The sequence below is a fragment of the Odontesthes bonariensis genome, chromosome 7 (assembly GCF_027942865.1).
Source record: "Odontesthes bonariensis isolate fOdoBon6 chromosome 7, fOdoBon6.hap1, whole genome shotgun sequence".
Lineage (NCBI taxonomy): Eukaryota > Metazoa > Chordata > Actinopteri > Atheriniformes > Atherinopsidae > Odontesthes > Odontesthes bonariensis.
In genome coordinates this window covers 8,442,967-8,464,197 of record NC_134512.1, presented here as the reverse complement: position 1 = coordinate 8,464,197, position 21,231 = coordinate 8,442,967, and the positions used below count along the sequence as shown (strand labels likewise).

Here is a 21,231-nt window from a genome sequence, read left to right as displayed (position 1 = left end):
TGTTTTTCGGTCCAATCTCCCGGCCTGAGCGTGCCTGAGGCGACTGTGGAGAGAAACGACTCCCTTTTAACAGGAAGAAACCTCTGGCAGAACCAGACTCAGGAAGGGTGGCCATCCGCCTCGACCAGCTGGGGTTTGAGAAGACAGAAAGGGGGGGGGGGGCGCGGCGGCACTGTAACACCATTCAAAGGATATCTGTTGGAACAGGGAAACACGAGTTAATGACCACAATAATATCACATATACATAAAGAGAGTAAAGTGAGGAAAAGTGTGATATTCACTAAAAATACCAGCAAAAACAAAGCCATACAACTCACTCTCACCAACTGCACACCAGTCACAGCGGGGTGGGGATGCAAACCCATCATCAGGATAAATCTCTGTACTCAAGCAACAATATGGTCTAAATATTTTAAAGTTTAGAATCTACCTTAAAAAAAAAAAATCGACAAGCTCAAGAAATGCCACCTCATTTTCTGGGTCCAAGCTCATTGTTGATGGACTGACATGCAGACGAAAAAACTGTCAAGCGATCTGATGGATGAAAATTTTAAAGTTCTCTTTTTTAAATCCTGGACACTGTGTCCTCAGAGTTAGAGAGGAGAGGGACCACCTGGCTTGTAATCAATCCCAGATTCAAATGCCAGCATCCATGATGTGTGTGCAAGTAATGCACACGACACAAGTGACACGTTTTGGAGCAAAATTTGCTGCCATTCATGAGGTGTCGGTTTCAGGTTAAGCATTGCTTATTTCAATGAGACACTTTCTGGGACACCTTTCATCTTCTGAAGGCACATTATAAAGTGAAAAATAAAATAAAAGAGGCCCCAAACTGTTGAGATGAAATCCTGTCAATCAGCAATGGTAAAATACTTGGTAGTGTAATCTATTTTCTACAACCCGAGACATATCCAATCCTGTTATTTGCTTTATATTTATACCATGCTTTAATTCATGGGTATCGCAGACTGTTGTCCAGTGAGTCTAATCTGTCTATTTCTCTCGTGTAATTCCTTGGTAAGTTCCACGTGTGGTGGAAAGATTGGAGGCCTATCTTATAAATGATTTTAAATAGAAAACTATGTTGGATTCAAGCACTTCATACTCTTCATATTTACATTCTTGTTTGTTACAAATAAGAGCAATGTCTGAATAACCCAAAATTCCCTCTGTGGCATGAGCCTAAATTCACTAATCCTCAGTGATAAGAACAGGGCATCCAAAAACAGTCTTGAATACATGAAGACAAAAGACATTCATTTTGTTTAGTTTCTTTTTGTTTGTTTACTGCACTTTGTATCAAGTTTTATTCTTCATTCTTTAAACGACCGCACAGTGGTGTCTGTGACATATTCCTTCACTCATCTCTCTGTGGTTTCGGTTGTGCCAAACAGATCAATGATTGCCTATGTTGCTTTTAGTTTCTATTTGGATATCTGATACTTGATATATCATTGTTTTGAATGTGTTGCTGTGGTGCACTGTGAGAAAAGCGAGTGAAATTTATTATCATGCCGAATCGGTCTCCGGCTCTCTGCTCAAAGAAAGCCCAGCATTGAAGGCTACTGAGACCAATCCTAAGAATGCCAAACACTCAGAAATACATCTTCTTGCAATGTTGACAGTTCTGAGCCCGGCAGTGTGATAAAAGCAGATGCAGGCTTCAACGTGAAGCTATAAAAAAGCTTCGTAACCTTAGCTGAAGCTGGCCATTTTGTTTATTCCTACAGTCAGACTGCTACACTGTCAGCTTTGTTGATTTGCCTGTGGCTGTGGCAACATTTGATGAAATTAATTTACGTGAAGAAATTTAATTCAAATTAACGGCATGGATCATAACTTCAGAGAGATTATGTCCCTGTGGGTAACCCATCAAGATTTAATAAATCCTTCAACCAAATGTCAGGTGAAGTGCATCACTGGTCGCAGCCAGGTTAAAAAAAAGCATAAAAAGAAAAACTAATCATCTAATATGCAAAACTCACAAGTTAATGATGGGTTCCATGAAGGATATACAAGACATCGGGTGAGGATTGTGTTATCTTTTTTATTAAAACATAAAAATGTACACATAACGTAAAAATACAGGAGAAATTTAAGTAGGCTTTAACACATCTGACAGTCATTTACAAGTAGTAGATACAGAGTTAACACTTTGTGATGACACAATGGGCAGCATATGCTCATTAAAACTTTGTTTCTTTTTATAGGCAAAGTTTGCAGATGTGTGTGCTCATCTTTTTCACATCATCGTCTTTAGGAACAGTGCCATCTGCTGTTACGCAGGTTGAGGGGAGGGCACACATTCAAAGAGTGACTTTTACTACATCTCTTTAGTGTGCGGTATCAAAGTCACCAAAAAATATAGAATTTCAGGAGTAATGCATTCATATTCATGACAAGAGGAGCCAAGTTCATGCCACCGCTGTGGAAGACCCATCCCGAGCATGAGATTAAATGGCTAAATCCCATCAAAACTAAAATTTATTTTTAAGCCATGATCTGTGATGTTTTCCATAATCACCATACTCTGATTAAATCCATCTGTATGCTGTATGTGTGGTGGAAACCCATCAAAAGTCACACTTATCAGAGCTACAAACTGCCATGAATGTAACCCAGATTTGCTGGGTCACACTTAAGTAAACAATATTGTATTTTCACATTTTCTTTATCCGCTTGGTTGCTGACATTTTCCAACTTTTAACTTCAAAAGCCCAACACTAAATCCCCTGCTATGCTGTAGCCTGAACATAAGCAAAGTGACAGATTACAACTTTAAAGGAAAACTGGAATATTTTCAGCTGATGTAATAATACTCTTGTCATCCAAACCGCACCCGAGAGACTTGAAACGATAATTGTAGCAGCAGCTTTGGTAAGGCTGAGATCCTTTCAGCAGGACGCGGTTCCGTACAGCTCCTAATAACAAAGCTCATAGGAACCTAAAAATGACTCCAGTCATGTAAAATGAATGAATGCACCTTATTTGTAAGTGCTATAATGCCACCATAACATAACTGTTTTGCAAGAGGCAAATCAAGTAATCTGTTATTTTACAGAACCTCTTTTCTCATAATCTTCATTTCCAGAAAATAACTTAAAAGTGTCTCCGTTTGGATGCAATGCGGAGCCCGTCAACCCATCAGTGCTTCGAAGTGAGAGTTAATGTAGAGGAGACACGGAAGATTTGAGGCAGCATGTTGCTCAACTGGTAGAACATCTCTTCTGAGATACTCTTGCAATACAAAGAGAAACAAAAAGACAGCCAGGATTAGAGAGCAAACAGGAACAGAGATTCACATATTTCCACTGCACCTGCTGTGAGACTGGAGGGAAACCATTTAAACCATTTAAATCATTTTTGGGATGAATAAAATATCATTCAATTAAAACCAGACTGAAATTGTGCACACATAGACAACAACACATCTGGACCACTTCGTGTACAGCTAAGTGTTAACAGCCCCCGTAGTGTCCTTTGGTTCACAGGGTCATTTTCCCTCAGGGCACAGAAGCCAAATGCTGAAATGATGTGAGCTCCAGCAGCTGTGACTTTAACGGGGCACATACCGTGTCACTCTAAGCGTTGCCACCCGTCAAATAAGAATGTTAAGTAATCTTAAAGCAAAGGCACAGTCCCACACACAAACACGCTCCATATATTTAGACACCGTATATCTCTGAGGTGTGGGCAACAATGCCATTTCAGAGGTTGCTATTTTGAATTGTGTCTGAGCATGTAGCTGACAGGAAGCCGATATAGTCGGGGTCCTTTGATGCCGCTCATTTTTTCATCTCATCCTGTCAACATGAGATCATACTATAGGCTCTCCTGCCTTCTCGACAAACCACAAAAGCTGTAGGTATGCAACATCCAGCTAAGCCCAATGCAAAGCAACAGTCATCAGTCATCCAGAGCTTGGTTTAGACTTATTTGAAAACATGAGGGAAAACTTTTCTTCAGATGTAAACGTGAACAATTTCATCTTTCACACTTACAGCATCATCAACTTATTTACATGATAAGTCAGATAACTATTCAACGTGGATTTCTAATAAAGTGAAAATGGTTCACCTCGGTTTTGGCAAGCTTCCCCGAGGAGTAATCCCCCTGCTTGTCGCACATTAATGTGATTGAGTCTGAGATTTATTTTATCACAACAGTGTAAATACTGTGCAGAAGAAACCTAAAGCTCTATAATCTATGATTTACGGCAAGCTTTTCAAACATTCAACTCCTCTCTGTCGGCTTTCAAAGGTATGCGCTGCAAGCCCAGGTGTGCCTTTTGTGATGTTGTGTACATGCGAGGCCTTAAGTACATATTTCTTTTGAAATCACTTTAAGCATCAGTGGAAGGCAATCGATCAAAGAACAATCGTGCATCCTAAGCTAGAGGCTGTGAAACCAAAAACACAGGGCGTACATGCGAAGGTATTCCTGCTTTCGCCTCTCTGAATAGTTGGTCATAGGTCAAACATGTAACTGTGAAAATCTCTTGCTCTAGATAAGTTGTCAGAGAAGTGTTTAACATGGTCGCACACAGGTCACCTAAATATAAATGAAGGCTGCTCGTCTTCCATAGCCAGGGTTGTGGGGATATGAGGAGTCTCTTTGCTCCTGGTCTAGTGAAGAATAACCTGGTTGGTGCATGAGTTCTCTGAGAAGTAACATGCGGTGTTCTGTTCTTTTTCTTTTCACAAGTCAATTTGATCAAGTTGATTTGAGCCGGCTTATATTGATTTCCATCACAACGCATTCTGATCTTACCTTTGGCACCAGGAACTGGACTGTGCGTGATATACCTCCATCCCACGAGGCCATTTCCATCATAAAACCTGCAAACGAAACACTTTAAAAGTAACAAAACAACTGGCACAATGCTAAAGTTTTGTTCAAATTCAGTCAAACTCCAAACTGCAAAATCTGCACAGTACAAGGTGAAATAGAAAATGGAGGTTTGTGTTGTTGTCACCAAACATCTATATATAAATAAGTGTGATATAACTGGAAGCCCTCGTGTTACCTTTGACACATTTGAATACCAGCTCAGCCCTCTTAAGACACCACGGTATGGTCATCTCCTGCAGAGCGATGACAGGGTTGAAATGACTCTTTATTGGTCAAGCAGGTTAATATCAACCATTCTAATGTCTGTCAATGTATTTACAACAAGGATTAATAGGAAATACATATGGATGTCCTGAAGACGAACAGCAAAGCTTAGATATCTGTAGTGTGAAATAACTACCGTCAAAGGTTTACACAACGTTGAGCAGATATATAATAAATATATTGCCAGTAGAACTGGTTCATGGTATAACATTAGAATCTTTGTTCAGTCTTTTGCTGCAAATTCTGCTTCACAGGGAAAAAAAACGATGCCGCCCACAAGTAAATAGGGTGAGAGTGACAATAGAGTAGACAGAGCATTAAAAAAAAAAAAAAAAAAAGAAAGAAAGCAGATTAAATTTCACAAAATTAGGGTGCCTGTTTATTTCACTGGATAAGAGCACTTCAGTCACAACAGGAAATAAGATCCTACTATCATTCTTTTTCTTCTGCCAAGGGGAAAGCCAAGCCTTCGTGTCAGGTTGCTTGTTAGAAAGACTACACAAAAAACAAAAAACATTTACAGAATGGAAGTTCACCAATTCTCAACCAAACTTCTTGTTTAGGAATAGTTTTTTTTTTTTCTTCTTTCCAAATCGAGTAAGTTAACAACACCTAAAATAATCTTTAGATGAACGTGATATAACATTTTATATTTGTGATTTAACACTTTGTGCTGTAATTTTTTACAAAGTTAAAACTTATTATAGCCAAAAGAAAAAAATTAAGATTACATTTTAAGGTGGGATTTATCCTTAATTATATTAACAGCTGAAATTAAAATGCTCTCAGATGGAGAGCACAATGAACAGCCTTGAACTTCACTGTCTTATACGATATACTAACTAAACACTATGCATATAGCGTAAGCTATGAAGTCGGTCAAACAGATGTCTCCTGATAGGCAACCCTGTTAAACCTGAATATGTCAAGTCATGTAATTAAACTTGTTACTCTGTTCCAAAAGAAAATAGCTTAATGCCCTTTAAATACTTTCTGAGCACATTACCTCTCCTTTCTTTTCAGTTTGGAGTGTGTTTGGCTTCGGGCTGCACACAATGACCTTAGAGACTAGTCATCTCTGCAATCTACCTTTGATCAAAATCAGGAGTGTCACATAAGCTGTCACACACAACCTCACACCCTCTGGGAAATTTGTTGCTCCCATCCCGAGTCATCAACCCAAATACAAATGCTGGAGGCGTGGTTGTGAACGATGTTCGTGTTGAGACCCATGTTGACTGGTAACTGAACTGCCTTAAAGACGGAAGGGAAGGAAACTGCACGGGCTTGAGCAACGGATCTTTGAAGCCTGACTAATAGGACAGTATATTCTGGAGTGTTTGATCGTACTGAAGTAGGCACCAGTGAGGAGTTGAGCTGGCTGTTGCTGTGCACAGAAAGCACTAAAAGCAGCTGTGGTCTTTGCCAAGAAGCAACTGGCTCTCTAAAAAAAAGTTTCCTTTCCACAAACATGCATTATAATGGCATGTATCAAATCTTCTGTCCTCTGTTTTTCAAAAAACTAAAAATGCTTCGAAAGACAAAAACACCTAAAAATAAGAATAAGAAGGAACATAAGAGGTAGAGCCTCGTCATATTTGATTGCAGTGTGTCGTTGCTAAACAAACCACACCGGTTGTCTTAGTTCTAAAACTCAAGAGCAGGCTTGTAAAAACAGATCTCTCCTATATGAGAAACGCCTTAAATGAAGCCGACAGATGGAAAAGTTTCGATGCGAAACCAGAAGATGTCAATTAAAAACCTCAGCCTCCCGAGGCTTAAGAAATCAAAATGGTTTGGTTGTATAAACAATTGCTTCTCCATTAGACATGAGGAGAGAAACTGCAGCGGGCATGTTGTGGCAGGAGTGCACTGCAGACGGAGGCTTGGTGAGAAGTGGCATTCCCTCCTATGGGATTCTACATTCATCTGTATTATTTGGGATTTTTAATTTGCCAAATAACTGAAATGGGATTCAAAATATTAAAGAAAAATCCCTTTATTTTGACCAGACATTGGCCTGAAGTCTGCTTGATACAGGTTCATCAGACACTTTGTTATAATTGGCTTTGTTCTTAGACATTATGTACTCATATTCTGTATATTTCTAAACAATCTAATTTCCTATCTTGTACTTGTCCACTCTGCACATACTACGCAATGTATGTCCTTGAATGGTCCACGACTTTAAGATAGCATAACTGGACTAAATAACTGATGTCAGATCTTGTCAGATAGGTGTGTTACATCAGATACACATCTAAAACAACACTCTCACACACACACGTTGTTTATCACATCCAAAAAACATGAAGAGGACGGTGGTTGGCCTGCTCACGACACTAATAACTGGCCAATTACATTCGGTTGCGTGCAGGTCCAACTTCTGTACGGGGCTGGCCCAGCCCAAGAAGATAATTATGAACTATTTGTGGCTATCGGGGCTGTCACTACAGGTCCAGCGCTGCCACACTTTACCTGTGACCAATCATAAATACTTTGTTTGATTTAAGATTTCTCTATTTTTTTCTTGGGCTTTCAATGAAAGAATCGGGCTCACAACGTTTTTCCACAATCATTCTCTCCTACCAAGTTACAGCATCGCTGTACATTTAATCTGATGCAAGGTCAGCAGACTTGTTTTTACCTGAAAAGGGTGATTATATTGTGATAGCAGCCAGTGACTAACAAGCTAGACCAGAACTGAGAGTGCAATGAATAAACAAGCAGAGACAGCGCAAACAAAAAAACACTTTCACAGTTGTCACTTAAGACAAAGGAAACTTTCATAGCCAGCAGGTTGAGGGAATCCTCACAGGGCTGTGAGATGGGAAGATATCCTGTATATACATGTTTTTGCTTCTTTTCATCTTTACTGAAAAGCTTGCTGACAAGATATCCAAACCAGCAACAAATGGTGAACAAAGCAGTATTATTGTGCCTCAGCCACTGAAAGCAGAGGCTTTTATATGCATTTTTGCCACCCTTTTATAACTGAATCTTACATATGAGCAATATGGACACTTTTTTAACCAGGGTTGTACTCATGTTTAATCTAAAAGATAAATCTTACACAAACATCAGAGCTGTGTGGCAACACTGCAATCCTTTAACGATCCTATCAAGCGTTTGAGAACCAAACAGCAGCAAAACTTTACCTTAATTTGCACTGTATTTTCTCATGGACAATGTTTGAGCAAAGTAGATTGTGGGGTGACCTCACTTTATGTTTGATGGTCTGACAAACTTGAATAAAGTCTAAAAAATAAGCCATATTCTGACTGCAGCAAAATTTCCTCCAGGAGTAGGAGCAGTCTTATTGGGACTCATCCCGATCCTTTAAAGCCTTCATTTCAAGTGCAGGGACCAGAGACTAAACAATTTAAGCCCCGACACCTGAGCACGACCCTGATGGAAGGAGCTTCATCAACTTGTGTGAAACTTATTTCCCCGTCATCAGAGGACTAATTTCCCAAATCTAAATTCTTTAAATCCAAGCGAAAACAAAAACAACCCCAGCATAAAAAAACCTTTCAGTTCCTTGAAAAAAGAAAAAAGAAAAAAGAAATCACTAGGTACTTTGATATTAGATTACTACTACAAGAGATGGTCCACAACCAAATATGGCACACATTTATTCACCAACTCATTGAACTCCACTGGCTACCCGTGGCCATCCGAATCAAATTCAAGTCCCAAATGCTTTTTTACAGAGTGAATTCTGGATTGGCAGTCGGCACCCTGCTATTTAAACTCAGTCATACGGGGTTATGCTCCCTCTTGACCACTGTGCTCCTCCCAGGAATGCCATCTGGTACTGCCAGTCCTATGCACAATCCAGACTGTTCTCATTTGTGGTTCCACAATGCTTGAACGACCTACCAAAGGCCATCAGACAAGAGACATCTCTCTGTACCTCTAAGAATGTTGTGAAGACTTATTTCCTCCAATTACACCTTCTCTCTCAACACCTCTAACACAATAAAAAGTCTAAGTCCCACTCACTTTACATTTATTTAGCAGTCATACTTGCCCTCCTTTGAATAAAATGTAGTCCTCAGTGCTCACAATGAGGTTTATCACTATACTGAAGCTTGAATATTGGTACTAACTTTGGAGAAAAACCAGGGTAAAGAGTTTGTATTGTAACATTATACACAAGTATTCACAGTGCTGTCAGTAAACTCTTACCTCTGACATGTCATGAACCAGCAGTAGAGGAACAGTGACAGTGGTGATGTCATGTGTGCAGCAGACCTTCAGGATGTTTCTCAGACCCATGATGGCTGGGTCCCGGGCCGTGATGTTACCTGAACGGACATTATCGTCCACACAAAGATGGAAGACGACGTGAACCTCTGACAGGTTGGAGTGCCGTGAGATATAAAACTCCCCTTGAAGAAGACAGGGATAGATTAAGACAGATTATGATGAAGAGCTGTTAAATTGCTGTTCAGTATATAACCATTACCTGGTAAGATATTTGAGGGGTTTCTTTCGACAGTTTTGCTCTTATCATCAACTCCATTCTTTCGAATCTCTGGAAGAATACAGAAGTAAAAAATTAAACAAAAAAGCATGAAAAGTATGTAAAATTATTATTTATATCATATTTCATACGGACACAGACTGCCAATGGAAGCTGGAGTATCCATCAAATGGTTTCAAGCCAACAGGAATGTTTCTGTACACAGAAACATTCCACTTAACCACTTAACTTATGATGTGATGAGGATCTGGACAAAGTTTTCCATCAGCGTAGTTGTACTTATGTAAAGCACGTTCTATTTCCTGACAGTTTGATCCCTCTCTATTACTGCTGCCATGTCAGTGAAATTCTCCAGCTCTCTAAGAAGCCCTGCTGTATAAACCTTCAACACTGCCATGTGTTACAGGACATTTTTATTAAATAAAAGAGCTTGATATTTACTCTCATGTTTCTACAATCAAAACAAAACAAAGATTTTCTTTCTCGTTTTCCTAAATATAAAATCAAGAAAGTTAAACATAAACCTCAAACTGAGTGAAATTCTGTGTGATGAGAGAGATGCGGGCAAAGAAAACAGCAACTCAAAGATGGCACTGCTAACTGCACCACCAGTAATGTAAGTATCAGATGGCATTATATAATATAGTCTAAACTACATAGAGTCGTTTGAAAAAAAAAAAAAAAAAAAAAAAAAAAAAAAGACTGCATCAGCTACACTGTGAAATAAACAGATATAGGATGAGACTGAAGTCACTCAGCTCACTAACCAGGTTGGTCTTTCTGCTTGCTGCTCCGCTGGGTCCTGGCAAGCAGCACCACCTGCTGCACCTCCTCCAGCTGCTCCTCAAGGCAGGAAAAGTGGAAGTCTGTGCACTCCTTTGCCACAGTTGCAAAGTCTGGAGATCAACAAGGAACAGGTCAGGGTCGAAATTATTAATGGAAACTGCCTGAATACAAACAAATGGCTGGTTCTCTCCCTAAGCAAATTGCTCAAACTAAAAGGTGAATGCAGTGCTTAGTCACCGAACAAAGCTTTACAAGCGGTGTGAAAAATCACTTTGATTCTCTAGAACTGGCAAGACACAAGCAAAGTGAGTAATGGCCTAAACCAAAACATTAATCTCATAAATTACATCCTCCAAAATTAAACTCTCACCATTCCCTAAGACAATCTCACAGAGAAAGAGGGAAACAACATGCATACGAAGATCAGAGTGTTGCCTTATACTGGGCACATCGGCTGACCTCTCTTGATGCCGCTGTAGGAGTTGACCCTGTTGTCGACCAGCAGCACCAGCCCACAGAGTGAGGACGAGTACAGTGAAAGGGCCGTTTGTAGGCGCCGTAGCTTCGCTCCACTGCTGCCGTGTCGTCGGTGTTTACAGAAATCGAGCACGTCTGCTCGGACAAGCCGCAGGTTGTGCATCGTCTTCAGCTGTGCTCCTGGAGAAAATACGCAAAGATTCTTTTAAAGACAGTGTTTTCTACAGGAAAAATCATTTAAAAAAAAAGAAAAAAGGGTTTATCAGAATGAGAGAAAATATATGAATGGGAGGTAAGCACATTGGAGGTCAAGTACCTAGGTGGATGGTGAAGCTCTCCTCCAGCTGAGGCTGCTCCTCAAACATCCTCGTCCCTGAATCTGCAGCCTCTGTCAGCTGGCTGGGCTGCACCTTAATCTCCTCACTGGAAATCAGTCATGAAGAAACCAATCCATTCGAATAGATATCAAATACAGTACAGTACAGCCATCCATCCATCCATCCATCCATCCGTCCATCCATCAGCTTATGAATGCTTATAACTGAGAGGGTCATAGTGCAGGGAATGAGGAGACATACATGAATCTTACAGGGTGATATTAGGTTGTTTATCTAACACATAACATGATGGTTCAAGGAAAGAAATGAAAGAAAAGTAAAATACAGGGTTTTGAATTCAGTTTCATGCAAACTTAGAAGAGAATAAAATTAGGCTATGACAAACTAAAATTATACAATATGAAAGAAACATAATTCAGAACCCAGTAAAACCCAGAATTTAACTGGGCAGCAGTCACTGCAGTTTCTGTTACGGAGAGCAACAAAGTCCTGACTCCAAGCTGATTTCTATTCGCAGTTTCCATTAACAGGATAAAGCCTTCAACTAAAACTGTGAATCTATAAAAGGTGTTCAAATTGCTGATGTAGAATGTTTCAAGTTCCACCCACACAAGATAATCATTTTATCATACAATGCATGGTCAGCACATTGTATGAGAAGCTCTTAGCATACAGGTCCTGCTGGTATCCGTTTTTCGTATAATATTCCTATAAATGGAGCAACCGCTCAATCAGTTGAGTAACTCAGCACCCTCTGTGCAGAGGCTAAAGCTCCTGGACACAGCAGGCCCGGGTCGGAGCCCCAAGTTTGGGCCATTTGCTTCATGTCACCCCCCCTTTTTGCTACTAGTTTTTTCATCACATCTCTTGACCTAAGATGGGCATCATCAGTTCAACTGCAAAGCTTCGGCCCACTTCAATTACTTGAAGTTCCAGTTAAATGCAGCCCGTACCTGAAAATAGAGAGTAAATATTTCTGTTCTTGATTGGTCGTCACAAACGTGCAGATGATTTGTAAAAAGTGTGTTTGTTCTTTGCTCTTTTTCAATCCATCTACATGCTAATAAATGAATCGGCACAATAAGTTGCTCCTGTTATGGTCTATGATTATGCCGCTTCGCCTTCCCTTCTAGGTTTTTCCCCCCTTTCAATCAAATTATTTTAAAAGTCCAAGTTGAAAGACTTTATCATCGATTGACTTGTTTACAGTTGGGCTGGAATTACAGATTTCTAGTTTTTTCCCTTAAGAAAAGATTAAACTCGTAGTTTTGGAGAACAGTAGGACTGAAAAGGTCTGTTCAGGTGCATTTGGGAATAAAAAGGTCTATAAATGCAAATAAAGAATACCTTTAGTATAGAGAATATAAAGTTGACTTCATGCGTCAATTTGTTTAGACGCCATATTGGATTCCTGATTACTCTGAGGTCGTCTTTTGTATGCACAGACCCTGATTTATACCTCCAGGACAGTGTTTCGATGGTAAAACTGTAGGATCAGCCTTTAAAATCATGTCTCAGTCCCCGTCTATAACCGAATGCGAAACATATCTAAGAACTGCAGGTTAAAAAACACACACCTCTCCATAGAGTTCTCAGATGAAAACACATCTTAATTATCAGGTTATTAAGGTTAAGTACAGATTTATTGTCATGTACAGGGAAATACACAAAATGACTCCTCCGCATTTAACCCATCCAGGTTGGCACCTGTTGAACACACACATGCACAGGGTCACACACTCATGGAGACAGATGCCATACACTGGAGCGGTGGGCAGCCTTTCAGAGCGCCCGGTTATTGGACGACCCACTCTAACCAGTGAGCCACTGCTACTTTAATAAAGTGGCCCAAAAAAAGGGACAGATTTTTGCAGGTGATTCTCAATAGAAAACCTGTATGTCATAACATGTCGCATGTTGGAATGAGAGCGCCACCTTGTGAGGATTACCCTTTCTCACGTGTACCTTCGACCCACATGCAGTCGGTGCTGCTGTGGCTCATCAAAACTGATGGAGAAAAGCGAGCCCACTACAAGGAATTGAATCACAATTCGAAGGACTGAAATAAAACCGCAGATCCATGCGCTGGACCGTATCACTGACCCTGATGCTCTACGTCTGCTCAAATTCACACATTTCTGGAGTGAGTGGATGCATTTTTTGTGATTTTAAAATGGTATAAACCCCCAGAAGCTCATGAACAGCTTTGTTGTCTCTGTGTGAGGTCTGCTAATTTACACACCGGTGTTGTGCATTAATCTGATCTGCTAAAGAATCTTTTTAGACACATTTCTAGTTATTAAACTTCCAAAACTATTCAGTTATGTGTTCATTGTATTGAATAACTGATAGTTATAAAGCTAATAAAGAACATATATGGCGTGATGATGACTTACATTCTCCATTCACACGCATACAAATGCACAACTGTACCAGATTTACTTTTCTTTTTTCTGAGAGCATAAACACAGATGAACTCACTTGATTATGCTGCTGTTGTTGGATTTTTGCAGATCCTGGTGCAGTTTAATGACCCACTCTTGATACTCCTGCTTTTGAATTTCTGTCACTTGCTGTTGCTCACTGGTCCACTTGTTCTCCAAGACCTTTCAAGAGAATACACTGTCAAACATTTTGGTAAAAAAAAAATAACGCTGGTACAGAATTGATGCTTCAACAGGAAAGTTATGAAGCTGAATCCCCAGAATATCTGAGTTGACTGCACAGGGATCAAGGCCCACTGCTTTTTTTTTTACCTGCTGTGCATCAAAGTGTTGGGATGCTACTGCATTTACATCCTGGTCACTCAATGTATTCCCCAACTCGTGCATCACTTTGTCCATTTCTGTTGCTTGCCTACCAGACAGAGAAATAATCATTGATTAAATTAGACGGATGTGAAAAGCTTAGACGATCAGACATCTGACATCTCTATCCACAGCGGGATGAGGTTTATCTGATTTATTTTAGGACTTCTTATGTGCAACAATCACAAAGAAATACGTGAAAAGGGTAACAATGATTTCAGATGAGAAAATAATAGAAGGCACGATAAAAAGCAAATAGGTATTTGTGTATATTTTCTAAGCAGAAGTGTAGCACACCTTAAGTACAGACAATGTGATGGGACCTAACGTTAAGGTAAGAATTGATGATAAGTCTGTACAACTTTAACACTGAACTAATGTGCAGCATGTGAAGAAAATCCAGAAATCCTAAATTTTGGGCAACAATCTAACACCTACCTTTCCTGTAGCTTCTTAATCTCCATGTCTCTCTCACTGATGAGCTCAGAGATGCTGACAAAGTAGTTGTGCTCCAGGTTGAGGAGTGTATCTGAGGCAGGGGAGTGGATCAGCTCATGGTAAACATCGGCAAAGTCCTCATCCCGGCTGGGCTCTTCGGGAAGAGTGTGCTCGAGTGTAGTCTGAATTAGGAGGTTGCACAAACAGTGGGAAGGATTTAGTGATATTTGCTGGTGAACTTGGCGATTGCAACTAACCCCTGCTTTGTCCTACCCCTCTAAAGAAACTACGATGGCCGCTGAAAACAAACAGAAAAAACTACTAAACTACAGTTTGGTTTGTCTGTTCTGGGCTTCCGAAAGGCAGACTCTGTGGAAGAGGACCCACACCATCTGTAGATAAGAGCAGTTTGCTCTAAAATAATGAAAACAGAAATAGAATCAACTGACTAATTGACTGGCTGATTAATCAGCGGATCATTCCTGCTGTGGGGAGGCATCTTTTGTTTCATGTGGACCACGTATTTGTGGTTTCTTTTCTAAAATATCCACTGCAGACTGATTGCAAAATAAGTTTCTCTAAATAAAGAGAGACAGAGCTGATATAGTAATGTTAAATTAATTTTGAGCTGACTTTTGCTTCAGTGGTTGTTACTGAATTGTATAAATTGGCAACAGGCCATCCTGCTCTCTAAATACCGTTAAATGTCTTGATATATTGCCAGGTAAACATGGTTCATTGATAAGTTGCCCGTTTTGTGTTGACACAACACCGGTTCATAGGTCAGTGTTAAGTGGCTTAAAAACAAAACAAAACAGCACATTCCTTTGAAAATAGTAAAGTACAAGGACTGGCATTAATAAAGAATGAAAAAGGAGCCAATATTCAAAGAAAAACTTGGAAAACCTTTAGAGAGCCTGAAGAAATATTGCTCAAGACCACATTAAAAGAAAACAAGCAAGTCTGGCTGGCTGGTTGGTAACAAAATGTGAAGGAATGACGGGTTGCTCAAGACTTTTGCAGAGTACTGTAAGTTATCCGCTACACTGCAGGGCTATTTCACAGTACACAGGCAAAAAAAAAAAAAAAAAAAGTGTTTGGACGTGATGATCTACCACCCATGCTGTCAGCAAAAAGAAGTGAGTTGAAGGGCAAAAACTACATTCTAGTCCAAGCAAAAGAGGAAGGTAAAAACGCAGAATCTACACTGTTTACGTGTTAACCTCAGCAAAAAGAAAAAAAAGAACGAGGGCAGCGTATGCACTCCTTCCTTAATTAGAGAAGCAACTGAACAGTACTCAGAATCTGAAACTCTATTTATATAAAGTAGGCTCAGGAATCTTTAGGCCACAAACATGATGGACATTGGAAAGCTTCCATGTGTATTTCTGTGTGACTGCAGTCAATGTGCTAAATGTTTGAATGCAATGGGTCAGAGGGGCTTTACAGGCAGCCTAAACACCTGACAAACACCAAACCACGTCACAGCAGTTTAAACTCCTGAACTTTGAAGCTTATAACCCAACGGTCTCACTCACCATCATTAAACATGAAATACAAGACAGTCTCTTACCAAGTTATATACCCCGACTTCATTAGAAAACCCCAAACTTCCCTTTACACTAAGTGGTTTGTCTCGTGCTGCTCCACAAGACAAAACTGGTGACTCGATTCTCAAATATGTGAAACCGCCACCACATATTGGATCTCTGGTGCATCAAAGTGTAGCCAAGTAAAATGAGCGAGCGAGACATTAAACGCAGCATGTGGGCACATTTAATGAGATTTTTTTCCCAGAGAACTCATGAATAATCAATTTGCAGATGCACAGTTTTCTGTCTGTTTGAATTACTTTAATGATCCATGACTGCTCTAAAGTTAGAGGGTGCACTCTGGGACACTTCCAGACACACTCTGCGGCGCTACTACAGAAACGTGTGGTGGATAAACGATCAGGGTGTGTAAAGCAGTCAGTCTGAAATTAACTCTGTGGAACATCTACTAAGCATAAAACATGTCATCCATATTCCTGATAGATATCTTTCACAGAACTGTTTTCCAGCATCAAAGTTTCGTGTTTGGATTGAAGCACAGTTGTTTTGTTGTTGTAATGTTGTTGCATATGACATCATTCTTTGAAGTCATCCCACAAATTGTGTTGAAGCTGGAATGATATTTCAACTGGATGTGGAATTGTGGAGAATGAAATGCCAACTGGCTTGCAGACGTCTTATAAAGGTCACACATGTGTTTCTTTTTTAAGTGTCAGTAATTCTGAACTTGAAATTGACTTTGACACAGGTTTGCTTGTAAAAGTCAATGACTCTCCAATCGAACTATAGCAACATACTTCAGTCTGCAACAGCCACAACTTGGTGTAAAGTTGCACAATTTTTTTTTAAGGCTTTTTTAATACATTTTGGCTTTTTTTCTTTTCAAAACAGTTTTAGGGAAATGACAACAGAAAACTCCTCATGGGTGAAGATATTCAGAAACTGTTTGCAGTAGTTTTACAGTAGAACACAGCAGAAACCATAATAGAGATAATAAGAAATTATTATTTGTAAAGCTCTTCTCTTAGCAATGTTACAAATGCTTCAAAGAAATCAGGAGGCGAGTTAGACTCAGATGTTCACAAGACTACAATAACAAAAAAGAGGTGCATTTTTATGTAAAGGGACTTTCAGTGGGCAAAGAGTTTGATATGATTTGTGATCATATGATCTTTGTGATCTGGGAATAGTTAGCAGGGCAGTATCTGCAGATCTTATGGGTTAGTCGGGCACCTAGTCTGAAAAGTATTCATGGGAAAGGCCATCTTAGTCTTTGAATGTGCATTAACATGAGCATTAAGCATCAAGATTCAAAATTAAAAACACAATCTAGCAAAGAGCCAGTGGAGAGAGGCAAACACAGATGGGGTGTGTTCATAAAATGTCCTGGTAATACGTCCAGCTGCAGTGTTTTGAACCAAGTGGAGGCAGTGGAGGGAGCCCTCACTGATATCTGAGTGGAACAAATTACAGGTGAGAGTGAACAAAAGTGTGCATTACTTTTTTCTAAATCGGCAGTAGAAAGAAATCCCCAGATTTTTTAAAGATTGTCTTAAGCTTTTAAAAACAAGACGAAACAACAAAACTGAGACAACTCGGACAGCCAACTTCACTGCCTGATTTATTCACTGAATGCGTCTTTTCCTGAGTCGTCACACTTCTAAAAATTGTGTGTCATGACTCAACAACCAACGCTCTGCTTTCATCGGCACGCTCCGTGTGCCCAGTGAAATAAACAAGTGAGCCTGAGGGGTCATGTGATGTGCATTTGTAGGCATGTTAGTACAAAGAGGGCAAAAATGCTCATCTGTAGAAAGATTCCTTTCAATCTTTGAATATGTTTTTAAGAAGTATTTATGTAGGTGTGGACTACACACCTTGCAAACTAATAAATAAACAGATAAAATAAATAAACGTGAAGTTTTAACAACTAGTCTTATGGGAAATTAAATTCCTTTTAAGTAATCCAAAAGCACATCATGATGCCAAATCTGTGTACAGCCTTCTATAATTATGGATATATGCTTGTTAAAACCATCTAAAAGCAACGACATGATGAAATGTGTTGTCACCTCAACGTAAGACCTGGCCCATGCACTGGTGAGCTGGTTTACAATTACGTCTCCTGTCGTGAGTCTCTGCAGAGCCAGCTCTGCCTCTCTGTCATAATCCAAGGTGGTCTCCTTCTCAATGAAGTCGGAAAGCAAGGTTTTTAGCTCTGTAATAAGAGACGCAGATAAAGCATAGATCAGTCATTTAAAAAACTGCTTTCATTTCTGTGCAAGCCTGGGATTACAGCAGAGCGCAAAATGAACTGGCAGGATATGATCCACAAACTGAGCTACAGTTACAAGTCGACTATGAAACACACAGTTTCACAGTCTGCACGAGAGGGGAACTGAGTTTTTAACTGAAATATGTCTTACACCACAACACTGTGGACTGTGATAGATCTCTGTGGGAGATCATCATACATATACATAAGTATAGCTGAATTCACAGCACCGACGTTGACTTTAAGTTAGTCAAACAATGAGTTTGTCTGATGATGCTGCAGCCACAAAATTAGAATTTTATTAGAGCAGAGCATCAGTCTGGAAATGCGTTAAGTGACCATGAGTTGACACATAGTCTTAGTCGGCTGATTTTCAGGCCCAGTTTCTGATACGTTTAGTTGTCTGAGAAAAGAAAAAGACAAAAATTGTGTATGAGAGCAGCTTAATCAGGAATTTAGCTATACTTCTATCAGTTCCTGTTTTTACAAAAAGTTGCAAAAAGGTAGAACTTTGGAGCATGCGTGGAGCACCAGTTCGAGCCGAGTAGAGCGGTTACGTGCAGGAGTTATTCCTGCACGTTAGTCCTGTTTTGATAGTTTTGATTTCATACAGTTACAGTCAGACTAACACGTTGACGTGGATTATTAAAGTTCGGTTTTGATTGGACTAACACCATAATTTTTACACATTTATACATGCTTAGTCGTCTTTATTAAGATTAAAAAGTCTGAAGTTTTTAAACACATTGATAACAATGGATGGTTGGATCATACAGTACAGTGATGAAACACAAATAAATTAGAAGACAGTGAGAAAAAATACAAAATTATTTTTTTCAGATGTATTATTATATCAGGGGTAGATTTTTTTTCATGTCAAAGTGTGGGTTATAGAAAGTAATGGGCCCTGGTTATATTTAGATAGGGAAAGAAATGCAAAAAGGAGGGAGGCAATGGCATTTTTAACTCAAAGTTGACTTAAAAAATAATCAAAATTATGAACCAAATGCACTAATTATGAGCCATAACAAAACATAACACTGATTCTCCCTTATTAGGAATAGCAAACTCACCACTCTCTATATAGCAGGGTATTTTATGAAGCAGCATCAGGCGCCCATGAAGGTCGCTGATGTCCACTTGCACAGGAAACTGTAGTGGCACTTTGAGAACACAGTTGTGTTTCCCTGCCCTGAACTCAAACACAAACTCTTTCTCAGCAGCAGTGTTTGCTTTGCCTTTGCTCTTCTTCATGGTCAGCGCTGGAAAATAGAAGACACGATAATATGTGCAATAGTAACGCTAAATAACCATCTTATTGCAACACCGAATAACACGCACAAAGACATATTTACACTCACATTAACCTTTAGACTGCAATTGCTTTGTTTTGCACTAACAAAAATCATCATACTTTTGTAAACAACTGGTTGAAACACAGAAAATATATTAAGCTAGTAGCATGCAAACGTCGAAGCTAAGTATAAATCTTTAAAAAATAAATCTTTAAGAAACTCAAACACTTTGTCCTGGACATGACAGCTTACACACAGACTTGTCTATGTAATAATGAGGACTAAAGCTCTTAAGAAGCAGGTTTACCTGAGTATGAATGAGTGCCGTAACGTTATTTCCGCCTCTCGCAAAGGTAACAACACTGTTCGTTTCAGTCAGCTGACCGCCTCATAGTGTAATCGTGTGATAGCAACAGCAGTTTCGTAGCAAATTTTAAAAGCTGTTTAAAAGATTTAAATATAAAGTAAAAATATATAAATCTTTATACAAAAGTTTCTATAAAATATTGGTGAAATTTGAAATAAATGAATCCTCATTCCTTATTCAATCCGTTTCAAAATTACACGAATCTGTTGAACGTAAAGGAAATACAATTACTAGAGCTAGATTTATTTTCTTGCACACTACCGCCACCTGCTGGTCAAAATATGTAATTGTTAGTGGTTTAATATTGACTTTATTGACTGTCAAATTGGAGATAATTTAGAGAAAACAACAAAACGTGCTATTACAAAGATATGAAAACATTTTTTTTATTTCTAGGATGAGCCTCGTGAACCCCGAGTACATAGAAAAATAACTATCCATCCATCCATCCATTATCTATACCGCTGAATCCGTCGATCGGGTCGCGGGTGGGCTGGAGCCTATCCCAGCAGTCAATGGGCGAGAGGCGGGGTACACCCTGGACAGGCCGCCAGTCCATCGCAGGGCCACATAGAGACATACGAGACAAACAACCATGCACGCTCACACTCACTCCTAAGGACAATTTAGAGATGCCAATCAACCTAACATGCATGATTTTTTGGACAGTGGGAGGAAGCCGGAGTACCCGGAGAGAACCCACGCATACACGGGGAGAACATGCAAACTCCACACAGAAAGGCCCCAGCTGGGTGTTGAACCTGGAACCTTCTTGCTGTGAGGCAACGGTGCTAACCACCACACCAGTAAATACTGACATATTTTACAATATAAATAACAATACAAGGTGATATACAAGAGATTCGTGCAGATAGATACGAATAACAATAACAAACCAAATGTTTTCCCGTAGTTTCAAAGTTATTTGAACTAATTTAAGTATGTAATTGTTTGTAAGATATACGAAATATCAAAGAGATTCCTGAGCAATTAATTCAAACTCTTTCTTGCAAAAGTGTACCATTGTACACTCAAGTAAAAAACACAAATACAAATTCATTAATCAAATACCACAATGAGGGGTTTACTTACCTAACACAATGTAGATAAAAATAAATAATTATAACCCAAAAAATAACTAATTAAAAGAAAATTGTAGTGAAATCTACTGTATGAAAAATGGCATCTAAAGAAAAAACACGTTCATCCTTCAGAGCTGGTCAAATTAAACATTTAAAACAACTAAAGACCTATAAATGTACTTTACAAAATATTTCATCAATCTT

General features: G+C 39.3%; 1 protein-coding gene across 2 annotated transcripts; it reads right to left on the bottom strand.

Annotated features, from left to right (window-relative positions):
- Nucleotides 1–2,032: 2,032 nt before the first annotated feature.
- On the bottom strand, nt 2,033–19,963 carry ferry3 (FERRY endosomal RAB5 effector complex subunit 3). 2 transcript variants are annotated; one of them, XM_075469354.1, is made up of 14 exons: nt 19,886–19,963; nt 19,357–19,545; nt 18,081–18,226; nt 14,456–14,637; nt 13,967–14,066; nt 13,692–13,816; nt 11,189–11,295; nt 10,855–11,052; nt 10,377–10,505; nt 9,592–9,660; nt 9,312–9,514; nt 5,032–5,089; nt 4,776–4,843; nt 2,033–3,242 (listed from the first exon to the last, which is right to left on the bottom strand). In XM_075469354.1, the coding sequence occupies exons 2-14, from the start codon at nt 19,535–19,537 to the stop codon at nt 3,150–3,152; spliced, it is 1,659 nt and encodes a 552-aa protein (XP_075325469.1). In that variant the 5' UTR covers nt 19,538–19,545; nt 19,886–19,963; the 3' UTR covers nt 2,033–3,149. The 2 variants fall into 2 exon arrangements, with proteins under 2 accessions (XP_075325469.1, XP_075325470.1); XM_075469355.1 differs by having other exon boundaries at nt 9,312–9,430.
- Between the last annotated feature and the right edge of the window lie 1,268 nt (nt 19,964–21,231).

Bases quoted from the DNA above. Each gene is read 5' to 3' on its own strand.
- ferry3 (XM_075469354.1), bottom strand. From the start codon at position 19,537: ATGAAGAAGAGCAAAGGCAAAGCAAACACTGCTGCTGAGAAAGAGTTT. The intron at 14,067-14,455 runs GTAGGTGTTAGA...TCTGTCTGGTAG, and splicing joins ATTAAGAAGCTACAGGAAAG to GCAAGCAACAGAAATGGACA. The intron at 11,296-13,691 runs GTGAGTTCATCT...ACTGATTTCCAG, and splicing joins AACAACAGCAGCATAATCAA to TGAGGAGATTAAGGTGCAGC.